We start from the raw sequence: 17,125 nt of genomic DNA, 5'->3' as shown, positions 1-17,125 counted from the left end.
TCATTTTCTCATGAAATACCCCAACTGGGGATCCAAACAAAAATGTGTTGAGCCCAGACACGGTCCACGAGCATCCGTTTGCAACTCTTATTTAAAGCCTCAGCTCAGAGATCACTGCCACCAGGATGTCCCTCCCACCCCCACGTGGGTGAGAGTTCCTTTGGTACATCGAGCTTCTCCTGATTTCACTAAACTTGAATGGCTCCTTCAATGTGTCCATCTTCCCTGTGGGAAGCATCTCATTCACTGCTATATTCCCAACATCCAGCAGAGTCCCTGGTACATGGTAGGAGCTCAAAAGATGTTTGAATAAATGAAAATTTGAATAAGACCACCTGGGTTCATACTTCTAGCAGCCACTTTGAATCTATCAGCCTGTTTCCTATCTTCACACCTTAACCAACCAACCGTCAGGGGTCCGTGTGATCAGGGTCACAGACATTGATATCAAGTGTCAGAATAAAAGAGACAAGCCCACCCCTAGAGATCTACAGGCTTCTCTTGTTTATGACAAATAAGTACCATCGGGCATATTGGGAAAATAGAAAAAAAAAAAAAAAAGAAGATATGACAAAGTCAAAGAGTTAGATCTCATGTGCTTTGTAGAAGATGAGCAAGTCTATGCAAGAAAATTCAATAAATTGCTACCTGCTTTCTCCATCATTCAAAATGCCTTACAGATGGTAGTTAACTAAGACATGTTAGAAATATTTCTATTTTGTTCCTTGCCTAGTCCTTGAAGAACAGATTCTGCTTATTTAACCAATAATTAAATTTCACACATACATTATCCTTTGCCTCAAAACCAGTAAATACCAGATTTACCACTCAAGATACTACTTGGAAACAGATCCAAAGGTGGAAGCACTCTCCAAAACAGAAGGCTGTTGTCGCAAACCCTGGCTTCTCAGAAAGCCACGGAAGCTGGTCCTGTCCTTTCACAGTGCTACCCCCACATCTGTATTTTCTCACGCTCGCAATGAAAGCATCAAGGAAAACTCACAGCTGTGCAGAAGAGACAGCGGCATTCCTGGAGTGTGGTCATCTTGTCCAGGGACTGTTCGCATAGGCAGATCTTGCAAGTGACAAGGGGAGCTGGAGCCAAGTCTCCTGCCGTCGGATTTTCAGTGCTCATGGTGAGATACTGGAACCTGTCACCTGAGCCCATCAGCCTATCCTCGGTGTTCTTCAGGTCTCCTCAATCCCTACGGGAAGGTCCAAAGCAGAAAATATTATAGTCATTCATACAGCTGAATATTATATTCATTCAACACATTTGGGCCCCACCAGGGCAAACCTTCACCTTCCATGCTGTCTAGGCACACAGCAAAGGCCTTTCTGAGAACTGTGGGCTCCAGAGCTTGGCACCTTGGCAAGGTGCTCCTGGCGTCCTGACATTTACAACCTCACCATCCTGCCTCCTCTCGTGTAAATTACAGGAATGAAAAGACCACAGGGAACAAACACACCATTTAGGAGTTGCATCGCTACAATCCAACAGATTTAAAAAAAGAGAGAGAGAGAGACACTTGAAAATAGGATATCGCTCAAAAAAATTAAACAAGGAATTACCATATGATCCAACAATTCTACTTCTCGGTGTACACCCAAGAGAACTGAAACCGGGATGCAAACACATACTTGCACACCCAGGATCCTAGCACCATTGTTCACAACAGCCAAGAGGTGGAAACTATCCAAATGCCCATCAAGAGATGAATGGATAAACAAAATGTGATATAAACATCCAATGGATTAGTATTCAGCCTTAAAAGGGAATGAGACTCTGACACACGCTTACAGTATGAATCTTGAAGACGTTATGCTAAGTGAAATAAGCCAGACCCAAAAGGGCAAATATTGTGTGATTCCATCAATGTGAGGTACCTAGCAAGTCGAATTCATAGAGAAAGAAAGTAGAAAGGTGGGGCTGGGATGGGGGAAACAGAGTTACCATTTCATGGGTACAGACTTTCTGTTTGGAATGATGACAAAGTTCTGCAAATGGATAGTGTGATGGGTGCACAAGACTGTGAGTGTGCTTCAGGCCACCAAATTACACACTTAAAATGATTGAAAGGGTAAGTTTTATGTTATGTATATTTTATACCAATAAATTTTTTTTTCAACAGGGCATCAGTGTTAATTGTGTTCCTTCACATACGTCATTTCATTTCAACTTTTGCAACCATGAGGATTATTTCCTTCATTTTATAGATGAATTGAGGTCCTAAGAAGTTAAATAATCTGCCAAAGTTCTCAGAGCTTGGATATAGCAGAGCAAAATTCAAACCTCCATCTTCTGAGACCAAGCCCAGTGCCTGGTCCATTATGTCATTAGCTGCCTCACAAGCGGATATTACATGGAGGGATGGAACAGGGAGAGAGAAAGGAGGAAGGGGTAAGGAGGGAGGGATAAAAAAGAGAGAAAGAGACAAAAAGCCCATGACTACAAGTACCATAAGGTCACTGAAACTGTACAGAGTGAAATCTATCTCCAAACATGGCATGACTATAGAAAGGATTTTTCTACAATGAAAAATAAAAAGTAGAGCTGAAGTCTTTCCACTTGTTTTTATTCAGATGATCTTTAAAAGAGGTAAAATAATTGTGAAAATAATCTATAGTTTGGATCATATCAAGAAATTCCATGTTCTAATTAAAGAGAAGCAAAATCCTAAAGTTCTTACTACTTTAAAAGACTGTGGCCAATTCTAATAAATTTGGCCACAGAAATCATTGTAAACAGCCTCTCCCCCTACCAGAACCAGACTCTTTCTGTCCCCATTTTTGGGCAAAAGAAATTACATGTTTGGCATTTGTTACATAGCCCCACAGTGGCTTACATCTCAACGTATAGGTACAAAAGTACAAAATCAAGGGAGGGCAAAACAAATTGGATTAGATAGAAGGAAAAAAATATCTATGAGATCTAACTGCACTATCTTAATGTCATACCAGAAAGAATCAATAGTTACTAACTCTACTAACCTGAAATATTCAAAGTTTTTCACCTACTCCCTGAGTAGTAGTAGACTGGATTAAAAATAAATTTGAATAGGAAGCTAACCAATGACTGGCTTCCATAATATTTCTTGGGAAAGGCCCAATAAGGTTCAAGACATGGTGTTCTTATTTGATTAACTATTAATGAGCTCTCATGCAAGAGCAAATCAACATGCCTATCAAATTCTGTGTTTTGAAGTTAAAAAAAATCTCTCTTTAGGGTCAATTAGGAGTAAAAATGAGTGATTTTGCCTCTCTCCTCTTCCCAGTTTATGCACAGACAACTATCACCTGTTTGCTTCTCCAAGACACTGTATTTTAACTATACTGGAATTAAAATGTTAAAACTTAATACAATTTTAGAAGGAGGAGGGGGGGGAGGGAGGAAGAAGAAGAGGAAAAGAAGAAAGAAGAAAGGAGGAGGAAGAAGGAAGGAGGAAGGAGGAGGAAGAAGGAGGAGGAGGAGAAGAAGAAGAAGAAGAAAGGAGAAGGAAGAAGGAAGAAGAAGAAATGCTGCCAGTAAATGCTTCCTGAGGAGGGAAGACGGGAATGACACAGGCCGAACCACCCAACACCACAAATGTCAATTACACGAAGAGCCCATTTGGAGGAAGCGGTTATGAATAGGTAAATCCTGTTGTTCCAATCTAACAGGAGATCTAGGTATTCTTCAACAAAGTCAATTATTTCTGACAGTCTCAACCTATATTATTTTTAATTTTTTAATTTTTTAATGTAATCTCTACCCCCAATGTGAGGTTCGAACTCATGACCCCAAGAATAAGAGTTGTGTGCGCTACCGAGCCAGCCAGTTGCCTCGATCTCATTTTTTAGAAAGAGACCTATAACACCTGAGAAACGAAGACATAATTGACTACTTCTTAGATTATCTCTTAGCAATAGTCTTTTGAAGGCAGAACTAGAAACTGTGTTCATCGTGACCATCTGAAACATAATCTTATCTCTCGCCATATACACATTAAGTGCTCACTCCTTACTTTGTGAGTTACAAATCAAAGTTATAAAAATATAAAAATATCTATCACCTCCAAAAGTTTCCTCCTGCCCCCTTTATTTATTATTACTTGCGTGCGTGTATTTGTGGTAAGAACACTTCACATAAGATCTACCCTCTTAGCAAATGTTTAAGTATACAATATAGCATTGTTAAATAGAGGCATTATGCTGTTCCCCAGGCATATATTTATCTTCTCACTCATCAAGTTGTCTACATTAAATATGTACAGCTTCTTGCCCGTCAACCATACCTCAATAAAGTAGTTTAATATATACATACAACTTTTTAAAGTATATTTTATATATAAAAATATTTTTATGACAAAAGCCTTTTCCAAAGCAGAGACCTGTCTTGTTAAAACCACAGTGACAAAAATTCCAAGCATCCCAAACAAGGCAGTGCTTGTGACTGAGACAGAGGAAGGAGGTCACATATTTCATCTCTTTGAGATGTGAGCAATCCAAAATGATTCTTCAAAAAGAAGTGATTTATTTTTCCGGGCACCATAAACAGCAATTCCCTAAAGTGATGGCATTCAAACATTTGTCAAGCAATGGAATTCTACAAAAACACAGTCTTAAGTAAACTGCCACCATGGCAAGGAGAGAAGGTGGCCCAGTGTTGGTGGAAGCAGTATCGGGAGCACTGGGCCAGGCCCCCTGGAGCTCTGCCTCAGCAGCCTCCCAGGCACCATCATGGAAGCTGGTGGCGTTGCCAGGGACAGTTGGAGACCAGCTTCTTGGTTTTTCACTCTGGGCAAAATCAATAATGAATGTTTTAAAAATGAATGGCACACAGGGAGTGCTTCATAAAGAAAAAAAGAGCATCAAACAAAAAATCCTTTCCCCGGGGACACCGAGGTGGTTCAGTCAGTTAAGCATCTGCCTTTGGCTCAGGTCATGATCCCAGGGTCCTGGGATCGGGGAGTCTGCTTCTCCCTTTGCCTGCCGCTCTCCCTGCTCATGCTCTCTCGCTCTCTCTCGCTCTCTCACAAATAAATAAAATCCTAAAAAAAAAAAAAGGAAATCCTTTTCCCATTGATTCATTGCATATAGAGCTCTTCAAGCAATCATCAGGAGAATCCTGAAGTTCTCTCCCTCGAGATGCTGGTGAATGGCTCCCAGGTGTCCTAGAGGTCTTCCATTTATGTCTTATTGGGATTCCTCCGTCTCGGACGTGGAAGCACCAATAGTAGAAACTCACCAGCCACCCAAACCACGAGCACATGGCATGAACCTCAGAGGGGCTGTCCAGAGGAAGGTGACCACACCCCTGCAGCTCCTGACCCTTTCACAGGACTACATCTTCACAGGTACATGGACAATCCACACCCACTCCCCTCCAGGTTCCAAGAAAAGTCTTCCCGTCCAGAGAGCCGGTAATTCCTTCTCACTAGCTTGCCCAACTTGTTCTGCCTCATACCTCATGTTTTACCTAAAATAAGAAAGGGACTTGAATGTTCCACACCACCACCCCCCCTTCCCGCTTGTTTTAAAAACAGTAACAATTATAACTGCATTTATAATTATTACAAATGTGACCGAGCCTCTTATTGGGTGTCAAGAACCCAATGAGAAAAGAATTTTGGCAGAGCACACAAGGGGTATATTGCGGGGGGGGGGGGGGGGGGGAAAAGGGACAGCTGCCTTTGGGTTTGAATTTTTTAAAGTTGGGGCAGGGTTGGGGGTGAGGGGCGGTGAGAGTGGACTTCACCCATAAGTATCACTTGCTTAAATATAAGCAGCCATGTAACAGGGCAGATGGGTTGGGGCATGCAAGCAAAGAAAGCCCCTCTAAAACATTTGATTTTGCACCAAATTACCAAGAAAGGGGAACCAGCAGTTCTACCTACCCCGACTGTCTCCGTACTATAAAGTGTTCATTATGTGAGAAGCTAGTACTATCTGATAGGAAAGAACAGAAAAGTCACTTTTCCCCTCATGTGTTTTCGTTAGAATTGCCAAGGAAAGGAATACCTCACAAACTATCCTGGAAGCACAGGATGTATAAGGAATTTTCATATTCTGCTGGCAGCCTGAAAAAGCAATCTGCTCCAAAAATGCAGAGGGTTGGAGAGCCAACATTTGAAGTATTTTTAACTAATGCAGTTTACGTCTGTTTCACTACCCAAAATCACGGCAATTATTTCATTGCACAAAAAGATAATGCAGTTGGAAGGGATAATGTTTCACCAGGATACTTATCTAGTTGTCCAGGAATTTTTACACCATTCAGCAAAAACTGTAAAATTTAGATAAATGGATAAAGCACAATTAAGGAGACCAAGGGAAGGAGAAAGTGGACAAAATCAATCAACTGGATATTACCGATGTAACAGAATATTTATGTAAAAATCCAGTTGATCTGTGCTGAGGTCTTAATTCTAAACTATGCTATGAAAGTCTAAGATTTACTCAAGAACAAGGCATAAAACAGAAGAGACACATGAATACACTCAAAATGTTTACTTGCCCATGTAGGACACTGAGTCATTGCTGTGAGGTAGCTGGAATAAAAGATATGAATGCATGACTCAGGGAGGGCTAACAAAGGGAAAGGTTTTCAAGACGGGTAGGTGCTGGGGAAGGTAAGGCTGAAGTGTTGCCTTTATAATGGAGAGATTTTCTCAGGAAGCCAATACTCTAACAGAGTAGAAAGATACAGCAATCCAGAGATTCCATCTCTGCCTTGTTAGGAAAGCTCTCCCAATACCAACTGAGAATGACACGTCAGGCAACCAGATTCTACTCAGCAAAATCTGAAAATTAGTATCGTGTTGACCTTGGCACTTCTGCCCAATACAATTATTTATTTCGCTGCTAGTTCATGTCCTTAACAGAAGCTATTAATGACTCAAATAGTACTGACTGAGTCTAGAAGCGCTGGCCATCATCAGCCAATAGCCATTTGCTGTAGTTCTACCCTAAATACAGTCTGGAATGGAAGGTAGACCAGCTGGCTGGTACAGCAGCCAGAACAGTGGGTACTAGTGTTTGGTGAGGCAAGGACTTAGGGTAGACCTCCATAGTGGCCAGTGGTTCTCCTCTCTGCTTGCATCTTTGACCCACTCTGGTCATTCAAGGTCTAGAGGAACCAATACAAATCCAGTAATATCAGAAAAACAGAAATATTTTGTATCTCTTTAATTGTTTTTTAAAAGAATAATTCTCAAGGCCAATGAGTAGATGCCTGGCATCACATAAAGGACGCTTTATCATTATTTGCAAAAAATAGATTAGACATTATTCTCTAGTATAAACAAATCTAAGAAATACTTAATTCTTAGATGTGATGGAAGTAAATATTCACCTCCTCGGGCCTTGTGAGTTCGCGGTATTGTTGAAGACGACTGTTTACCATTGTGCCTCATGTGCTAGGAAAGGGGATCCCAGTATCCTTCCCCCTTGCTTCTCAGCCTCATTCAGAGGAAACCAGGAAATGAAAAAATACTTCGGTCTGTAATTCCTTAGCTTTAACATCTTCATCTCAACAGTTACCAGGATGGAAATAAGACTATAAATGTGTAACATGGAAACTGCTATCTTCTAAAAATGGAACTGACGTGCAAATATATCCCTATTAACTATCACGCAGGTAAAAAGGACAGACACTCCATTAGGAGGAGCTTCTTTTTTTGTTTGTTTTGTTTTGTTTTTAATTTTATTATGTTATGTTAGTCACCATACAATACATCATTAGTTTTTGATGTAGTGATCCACGATCCATTGTTTTCGTATAACACCCAATGCTCCATGCAGTACGTGCCCTCCTTAATACCCATCACCGGGCTAACCAATCCCCCTACCCCCCTCCCCTCTAAAACCCTCAGTTTGTTTCTCAGAGTCCATAGTCTCTCATGGTTCATCTCTCCCTCCGATTTCCCCCCCTTCATTTTTCCCTTCCTTCTCCTAATGTCCTCCATGCTATTCCTTATGTTCCACAAATAAGTGAAACCATATGAAAATTGACTTTCTCTGCTTGACTTATTTCACTTAGCATAATCTCCTAGGAGGAGCTTCTTAAATATTAGCAAGTATTGTTTCTAAACAGTCTCTTTGCTATTTGAAATTAGGTTATGTACAAAGTCTGGTACAGCTATTAATAAGATCTAATTTTCTTCCAGCTTTATTGAGATATAATTGATATACAACGTTGTGTAAGTTTAAGGGATACAATGTAATGATCATACATATGTGTGGGTATATTCATATCTGTCTATACATGTTTCAAAATGATTACCATGATAAGGCTAGTTAACACATCCACCACCTCAGACCCTTACAATTTTTTTTTATGGTGAGAACGATAAGATCTAATTTTTCTATTTTTTTTCCTACAAAATATATAGGAGAAATATATGGAAAGATTTGTGGACATAATGGCCAACGAAGTGGATGACATTGTGAAAAGCTAATTCTCTAAATCCTACAGAGTACAGGCATCTGGGATGGCAAATTTTAACATGTGCAAAATGCTGATCCTTCTAAAACGTACATTTCTTTTTTCTTGCCTTCTTTCCATGTTCTCATTGCCACTATAGGGAAAGGCCCAGGAGGAGAAAATCCATTCCCGGCTTTTCCAACAATAAAAACTTATCAAAGAAGGTAGGAATGAGCATGAGAATAAGAGCCCAATGATATTTTTGGCACTGTAATTTCACATTCATCATGGTAACTCCCTCCTCGACTCCACTGTGCCCTGCCCAACCCCATTTTTTAATCAATGGTTCCCCTGCCTCCCACAATTATTCATACAGCCCTGCTGAATAATTTTCCTCCCCCTGCCTGGCATAACAACAAAGCTCAGAAGCAGGAAGGAACGCGGCTTAAAGGCAGGTCAGACAATGATGTAATTAACAGGGCAAGGAGAAGTGTTATTTCAGAAAGCCCCATAGAGCAAGAGATGGGCTGATTTCTTGGGTCAACACATTACCAGGAACTATAGTGGCTAAAGCACAAATAGCTAAATCAAAATGTTTTCTCCAAGTGAATAAAAACACATGTATATATTACCCTGCCTTGTGAAAGTTAAAAGTTTCATACGGAAATTTTAATTAGAAACAAATTTAAAACTGGTTTGGGAGAGGGCTCCCTTCCATCCCATGCTAAACAAGGGACAGCATGTGTATTTTTGTATGCCTTTGCCAAATTGGTTTCTTAAAAAAAATCAATAATGCAGGAAACCGAGTCAACCCACGAAGAACTGAATTCTGCATGTTAGATGCTAGGGATGTAAAGGTAGTTAAACCCAGTCCCAGCTTACAAAGAGTAAAGTAGTGGAGGAGATTGTTAACAAGTAGTTTTATATATAATAATACACAGGACAATTTGTGGGTTTATAGCTTCAGCCATAAGTCCAGCAAAGAGACAAATGAGAGATGTCTTGTTCTATCTCCCCCCAAAGACAAAGAACCAGTTGATTAAAGGCCTGGGACTCAAACTCATGACTGCAGAGGAACTGGAAACCAGTAAGACAGGGCTTTCAGAGTATGTTCTTTAACAGATGCTACAAGCCATGTGAATTGCAATCTCTCCAGCTGTGAATAAGAGAAGTCTATTTCACCGACGTCCTTGTGTTTTTCAGTTCAAGGATGGAGGTCTTGTCACATACGAGAAGTTTCTCATTCTGTGTTGCAAAAACATTGGCCACTTCTCTCTTTAATGTATTCTATTAGTCTTCCGTGTTGTTAAAACTGCAGTGTGATGCATTGGGTTTAGAAGTACACATCGACCGAGCAAAAGCAAATGCCAAAGTTAATAAAAATAGAACATTAGTACAAGACCTCCCACATATACCTAAAGGTAAACAAGCAAATTAAAATTTAAATAATTAAATAAGTTAACTTTGGTGCTGTTATGCCCCTTCAAGTTACTTAATGCTTGGATGACATATGGGAAACATTATCCAAAAAAAAAAAAAAAGTCAAGATGAAAAACCTCTAACATACTCAGGTAAAACAACACAAATTAAAAACTGCCACTCCAGGGCACCCGGGTGGCTCAGTCGTTAAGCGTCTGCCTTTGGCTCAGGTCATGATCCCAGGGTCCTGGGATCAAGCCCCACATCAGGCTCCCTGCTCCGCGGGAAGCCTGCTTCTCCCTTTCCCACTCCCCCTGCTGTGTTCCCTCTCTCACTGTCTCTCTATGTCAAATAAATAAATAAAATCTTTAAAAAAACAAAACAACAAAACTGCCACTCCAGAACAATGTCACTTCCAAGCTTACACCAATTCCACGATTCATTGTTTTCGTATAAAAGGGGGCGTATCTTATCCATCTTTCCATGTTCAGCATCTAGCCCACACCTGGCAAACAGTCAGTAGTCACTGGATCCCACAGTGGATAATTTCTTTCCAAGCGCATGGAGGAGAGAGAATATTAAAGGCCTAACTCTCATGTGCATTCCCTTCCAGCAATTCAAAGTCTAAAAATATTGATAATTTGCAACAGCTAAGGAGCTTCTATAAATTAAGGTGGGCATATCTGGAAAACAAAATCTTAGGACTCAGGAGCAATGGCTGCAGATGCCTACTCCCCCCAAGCTCAAGGTGGAAAGCATGATTTGTGTGGCATCTTGGCTCCTTCCCCATATCCAAAATAATCAGTTGCACAAAGCAGGTTTAGTCCCAAAACTATTTGGACTTTGTTCCTCCACCAACATCTGGGTTCAGCATGATTCCTGACCTCTACCTCAAACTGGTGATTTCAAACAAGAAGAACCTCACTCAACGAGAAAGTGATGTTGTAAGTCAAGGCCAGGGGAAACACGGAAGCCAGAATTCGCAGAAACACCACGGAGCAATGACTCTGGTGTCCTAATAAATGTTCCTAAATACCTAAAATATTAAAACTGCTTCTCAAAAACAAACATTTAAATATACTTTCTCAGATTAAAAGGACTCATACTGTTGAAGAGAAAGATCGTTTTCAGGAAGCTAAATGGTTATTATATAGATGAAATAAGCTTTTTTTCTTTTTAGACAGAGCATAACTTTTCTCTCTGTTGTCAAGTTTGCCTCAGAAAACCTGGTTCACAATCTGGGAGACCGAAAAACTAATTATTAAAAACACACACACACAAAAAAAAACGACGTGTCTTAAACTGACCTAGTTTGGAAGCCTGGATGCCTTTAAATTGCCAATGAACTGAAGCCATTCATGAGAATGGAGCTTTTGAATGCTGAGAATGTTCTGTGGGGCTCAGCTCAAAGATATTTGGCATGAATGGCTGTAAATATTTGTAAAACTCTGGGTAAATGGACAGTGTTTGACCACACTCACACCTCACTTCCAGCACAGTAGTGCGGGAGAAAGTTATCTAGGGTGATTCGTTGGGGTTGGTTTTTTTTTGGAGGAGGGAGGTATATTTTCTTCTGGTTTTTTTTTTTTTTTTAAGATTTTTTTTTATTTGACAGAGAGAGAGAGACAGCGAGAAAGGGAACACAAGCAGGGGGAGTGGGAGAGTGAGAAGCAGGCTTCCCGCCGAGCAGGGAGCCCGATGCGGGGCTCGATCCCAGGACCCTGGGATCACGACCCGAGCCGAAGGCAGACGCTTAACGACTGAGCCACCCAGGTGCCCCTCTTCTGTTTGTTTTAAATAAAAAGTCAAGCATCCCGATTCTTCTACTCTGACATCTTTTTTATACTTAACATTCTCTATACACAGTTACCTTGTATCTGTTTACTCATCAAGACAGTTTCAATTAGTCAGAGGCTACTTTAGAAACAGAAGGGTTTTTCTCTTTTCTATTTTTCCACGTGTGTGTCCACCACAAAGAAAAAAAGACCATCGCAGGTGTGCAAGGGTAAAAACAGGAGGTGTGTTGACAACGTGGCCTTGGATTTAACACAATTATCTCAGTGTGGCCCGTGGGTCTGCTACATAGATCTTTCTTGCCCCCTCCACCTCTTCCTCAAGAGAGTCTCAGAAATACTTAAGGGGCCACTACTTATGAATAGGACTAAGGCTCCGTTCATAAGGGAAGGGAGGACAGAGTCTGGAGAAGGAGGGACCCACAAAGCAGTGGGATGTGAAAGGGACTAGGAGGCTCATCCCGTGAAAATTCAACAGCCAGATACTTTAATTAGCCAGCAACTCAGTGAAGACTGGCTGGGTTCCTTTGGCCTCCTACCCACACCCTAAGAACTGAGTCATCTCTAAGTTCATTTATTTTGCTTCTGGGCCTAGGACCCCTCCCCCCCCCCACCACCACTACCACCACCAATCTGCTGCTTCAGAAATGTTAGATACATTGTTCTATAATTCAGACCTTGCAGTGTTCAAATAAACATCCAGAAATGCCACATTACAGAAACACAGACAGTCCTATGGGGACCCCCAGCTAATGTTTAGTAAGACTGTACAGCAGCAAGAAATAAAGTGCCACACAATAGTGGCAGCAAGAAAGAAGAATTTTCCCAGACAGGAGAATTCATTTCTGAGAAATCTGAATGTGAGACCTATATGCATCAGGAGTAGACTCACAGCAGAATCCCTGAAACTAATAAGAAAAGCAAAAAGGTGCCCTGATAGAAGTCAGCTCAAGATACCTTTTCTCTGCTGAAACGCAATCAGTTTCATTTTAACTTAAACTTGAGAACAGCAGTATAGGATGAGAGCTTCACTCTGTGTTATCAGCAATTACCTGACAAAATACGATCGTGTGTGGCCAAGATCCCAGCTTATGCCTATCTATGTATGTCAACATTGTGCTGTGCGTTTCCAAAGTAACAGAAGGTAAGCGTCTGAGATGACGCCAACTTTTGGTGTCCCCTCAAGAAAGACACAGGGAGGTCTGATCTCCTCTTGAATTTGCCAATCAGTACATTCTGCAGAGACTGTTTCGTTAGAAATTAGTTTCTCTTTACCTTGACCGAGGCGTCTATTTTTAAAAGCTAACAGGTGTTTAAGGCATTCGGAATGAATTCCACGCTGTACGGTTTAAGCACCGGAGGGAGGCAGGAAAGAAAGCTCCGAACCAGGGAATCATAGTCTCTAGTCTCTTTTTTTCTCTTTTTTCCCTTTTCCTAGTCCAGGACCCAGCCTGCCTTGCCCTGCTTGCGGCGTTTCGAGAGCTCGTGGAACCTACCTGGCAGGAGGGCCCCGTGGGTCCGGGCGCCGCCGGGCTTCTCAGCAGCCTCCGCCGCGCGCCCCGCGGAGGCGGCTTCGTGTCATTCTCGCCCCGGTCCTCCGCGCTCTGCAGCCGGCCGCTCGGCGCTCCGCAGGACTGCGGCGGGACTCGGCCGCCCAGCCCCGGGGGCGGGCGGCAGGGGGAGGAAGGGGAGGGGGAGGAGGAGGACGACGACGAGGAGGAGGAGGCCCGACAACCGCACGCTGCCCCGGCGAGCGGCCGCGCCGCCCCGAGCCCCGCGGAGCGTGGGGCGCAGCTCGCCGGCAGCAGCGCCGGGAGCCGCGCGTTGATTTATACAGGAAGCTCAGGCGCGGCACTTCCTACTTCCCATGTGGGTCGCACTCCCGCCGCAGGTGATGGTCTTTGAACCCTGTCCGAGCCCCGGGCAGCGGCGCGCCCGCTCGCCCGCCCTCCTGCGCTCGCCGCACCGCTCAGCGCCGCTCCCTCTCGCCCTTCTGGGGCGGCTGCCGCCCAAATCCGGGGCAGGGTGTCCCGCGGCCGCCCTTAGTGTCCTTCATCCTGCCCAGACCGGGAAGCTGCACTTCTTGGCCTTCAAGGCTTGTTGCTTGTCTGCACGTCTCCCGCTAGGACACCTTTCCTTCTCTCTCCCACTTCTGAGGACCCCCCCCCCCCCGCCCCAGCCTGCCTTCCCACCCTGGCAGAACACTGTTTTTATAGAAACACTTCCCAGGCACGTCTCATCAGAAACACCTTGTACCTGATTTGTCCTTTTGCGTCTACTGACAACATCAGAACGCGGGCAAATCAAAGCAGGACCGTGTTCCTTCACCTCCTCAAATAAAGGCACACCTTGATGACACGGTGATTTTGCTTGAAGTGCTTTCTCAACAAATGTATGTGGGAACCCCCCGTAACCTAGCCGGTTGTATTCAGTTCAAGAAAAGGTCACACAATAATCCAGAAGCTGTAGGGTATGCTATGATGTGCCTTCCTCACTCCAAAACCTTGGACACTTCATGTGTGTGATGTTTAAAACAGATGATAAAACCAACTCACTCCCCCCACCTGCTGCCCCCCCCCCAGGTCCCAATCACAGTCCCAAATCTGTTGAATCACTGCAATTTAGAAATGGCACTGCTCTGACACAGGAGTCTTCCCGTGCCTACTCTGCAACCTCACTCTACTTTTGCACATGTCAGTCAGGAATGTGCTTCCTGAAAGGAAGGGGCTCCCTCGTCCTTTGTGGGGGGAATCTGAGCATGCCAGTGAAGTAGGGGGGCAGTGGGCACCATTCCAGACAACACAAGTCTGCTGCTTCTCAGCCCTACATGTTCAAGAAAACCTCCAGGTCAAAGCCAAGTGCTTGAAGAACACATTGTGCTGATGGTAGGCCAGGCCTGGACCAGTCCATTGGGGGGGGTGGGGAGGAGGCAGGCAAGGAAAGTAAGAGAACGAGCGCACAGCAGGGAGGAACCCAAAGGAATAGAATCAGAGGATATTTGAGACTGAAAAGTTGTTCTGGCTAGTTTAGTCCAAATGCCTAATTTTAAAGACAAGGAACCTGATGTCCAGGGAGATTTAAGCGGTAGGCTGGAACCAGATAGGGCAGAGCTGGAATGAGACCTGAATTGTGTTAAGGGAAAAGGTACATGTTAATAACCACCCCCAAGGAGTCTAGCTTCAAACTTAACAGTAGCTTAGATTCTAATATAATCAACTCTGGGGCGCCTGGGTGGCTCAGTTGGTTAAGCCTCTGGGATCGAGCCCTGTGTTGGGCTCCCTGCTTAGCAGGGAGTCTGCTTCTCCCTCTGCCGCTCACCCAGCTCGTGCTCTCTCACTCTCTCTCTCTCAAATAAATAAAATCTTTTTAAAAATTAAATAAATAAATAAAGGGCACCTGGGTGGCTCAGTTGGTTAAGTGTCTGCCTTCAGCTCAGGTCATGATCCCAGGGTCCTGGGATCGAGTCCTGCATTGGGTTCCCTGCTCTGCGGGGAGCCTGCTTCTCCCTCTCCCTCTCCCACTCACCCTGCTTGTGCTCTCTCTGTCAAATAAATAAATAAAATCTTTATTTAAAAAAATAAATAAATAAAAATAAGTAAGAGAATCAACCTCAAGGTATTTTCTTAATGTAGTGGCCACTACTGATGGACAGGAAAGAGGAAAGATAAAGCACCTTCGAAGAGATTAGTTTATTCATTACTGTCAATACAAAACTTTGGCACCTTAGACCAAAGTTCAACGCAGAATCCACGTTTTAAATTATCATGCTATTAAGTTATAATCTTTTGTCAACAGGATAAGGGAAGACGCTGCTGCTGTGAAAACACACGTTAGGCAAAGAGAAAGGGAAAAAATTGTATAACTAAATAACATCAGCATCGATTATTTTCAATATGCAAGTTAATAGAAATTACATTAAAATTTTAATAGGACTAAGTAAACACATAGAACACTATAGTAGTATGTGAACAACTCTTTCAGATCCAGAATAAAATACCAAGAAATAAGTATAACCAAGGAGGCGAAAGCTCTGTACACTGAAACTATAAGATACTGATGAAAGAAACTTGAAGGTGCAAGGAATGGAAAGATGTTCTGTGCTCATGGACTGGAAGAATGAACATTTTTAGAATGCCCATGCTACCCACAGCAATCTACAGATTCGATGCAATCCTATCAAAATTCCAATGGCAATTGTCATAGAAATAGAACTTACAATCTTAAAATGTGGTATGGAAGCACAAAAGACCCCTGATAGCCAAAGCGGTCTTAAGAAAGAACAAAGCTGGAGGGATCACGGTTCCTCATTTCAGGCTATATTACAAAGCTATACACATCAAAACTCTTTCAGATCTGCCTAATGTGTCCACAGTGTGCATTCATTCATTCTCTTGAGCATTTTTTTTATTCATTTGAGAGAGAGAGAGAGCAAGAGCGGAGGGCTGGGTGGGGGCCAGAGGGAGAGGAAGAAGCAGACTCCCCGCTGAGCAGGGAGCCTGACGTGGGGCTTGATCCCAGAACCCCAAGATCATGACCTGAGGCAAAAGCAGACATTTCACCGACTGAGCCAGCCAGGCGCCCCTCGAGTATCTATTGGTCTCCCTCCCAGACAAGCTGTTAGATGCTAAAAAGACAAAGATAAATTGGATGTGATTCCTGTCCTCAAAGAGCTCTTAGTCCAGGGAAGGAGTCAGACAAGAAAATCAATGATCAGTGTTCTATGATGAGTGAAACGGTAAACATGATGCTCTATGGGAGCACAGAGGAGAGCAATTCAGCTAAAGGAAAGGGGCTGGTAAAAAAGAAAGGCTTCCCTGAGAAAGTGACTTGAAGATGAGTCTTCAAGCAGCCACGTGGGGAAGGAGGAGAGAGGAGAGTGAGCCTGATGCAACAGTCAGTGCAAGCACCTAGGTGGTGCTTGTCATGAGTCAGAGCAGAGGCATTCAGCATCAGAGAATGAAGGCCTGAACCATGTAGTGACAACTGGCCTAGAAAGGAAGGCAACAAATGGAGAGAGATTCGAGAAACAGAAGGGATGGGTCCTGGTATCTGATTGGATGTGGGAGGTGAGGGAGTGAGGGAAGAGCCACGAACTGAGAGTGGGAATAGAGGAGAAGGAGTCATATTGAAAATGATGATTCAATTTGAATTCTTTAGAATCTGCGGTGCCTCTGGGACATTCTGGAAGACTTGTCTCATCGGCCATCAATAAAGAGATCTGAGGTGGAGAGTCTTTTAGGAATTAACATCATTTAGGTGGTGATCATGGATGAGCTCACCAGGAGCTGAGATCACCCACAAAAGGTAGCATGCTGTAGAGAGAAGCAAAGGCTTTGGACCCATACAAACTCTATTGCCCGCTCATTACTGTGTAACCTTAAATAAGTTTTAACATACCCCAAACTCAGGTTTTCTCGTCTATGAAATAGGAATAATGATATTCATCTCATAGGTTGTTGTAAGGGTAAACAAGAGGTTTGTAAAGTAGCTAGTGCAGTGCCTGAGGACA

General features: G+C 43.0%; 1 protein-coding gene across 1 annotated transcript in view; it reads right to left on the bottom strand.

The window, feature by feature from the left end:
• RNF144B (ring finger protein 144B) overlaps positions 1-13,779 on the bottom strand; it is a 79,720-nt gene extending 65,941 nt beyond the window's left edge. Inside the window, exons 1-2 of the mRNA XM_021697145.1 lie at positions 13,113-13,779; positions 1,004-1,205 (exon numbers count right to left, since the gene is read on the bottom strand). Coding sequence (XP_021552820.1) covers positions 1,004-1,168 — 165 coding nt within the window. The 5' untranslated portion in view covers positions 1,169-1,205; positions 13,113-13,779. The remainder of the gene's footprint in view (positions 1-1,003; positions 1,206-13,112) is intronic.
• Positions 13,780-17,125: the final 3,346 nt, after the last annotated feature.

This window comes from Neomonachus schauinslandi, chromosome 8 (assembly GCF_002201575.2).
Source record: "Neomonachus schauinslandi chromosome 8, ASM220157v2, whole genome shotgun sequence".
NCBI lineage: Eukaryota > Metazoa > Chordata > Mammalia > Carnivora > Phocidae > Neomonachus > Neomonachus schauinslandi.
This window is presented reverse-complemented; position numbering and strand designations above follow the sequence as displayed.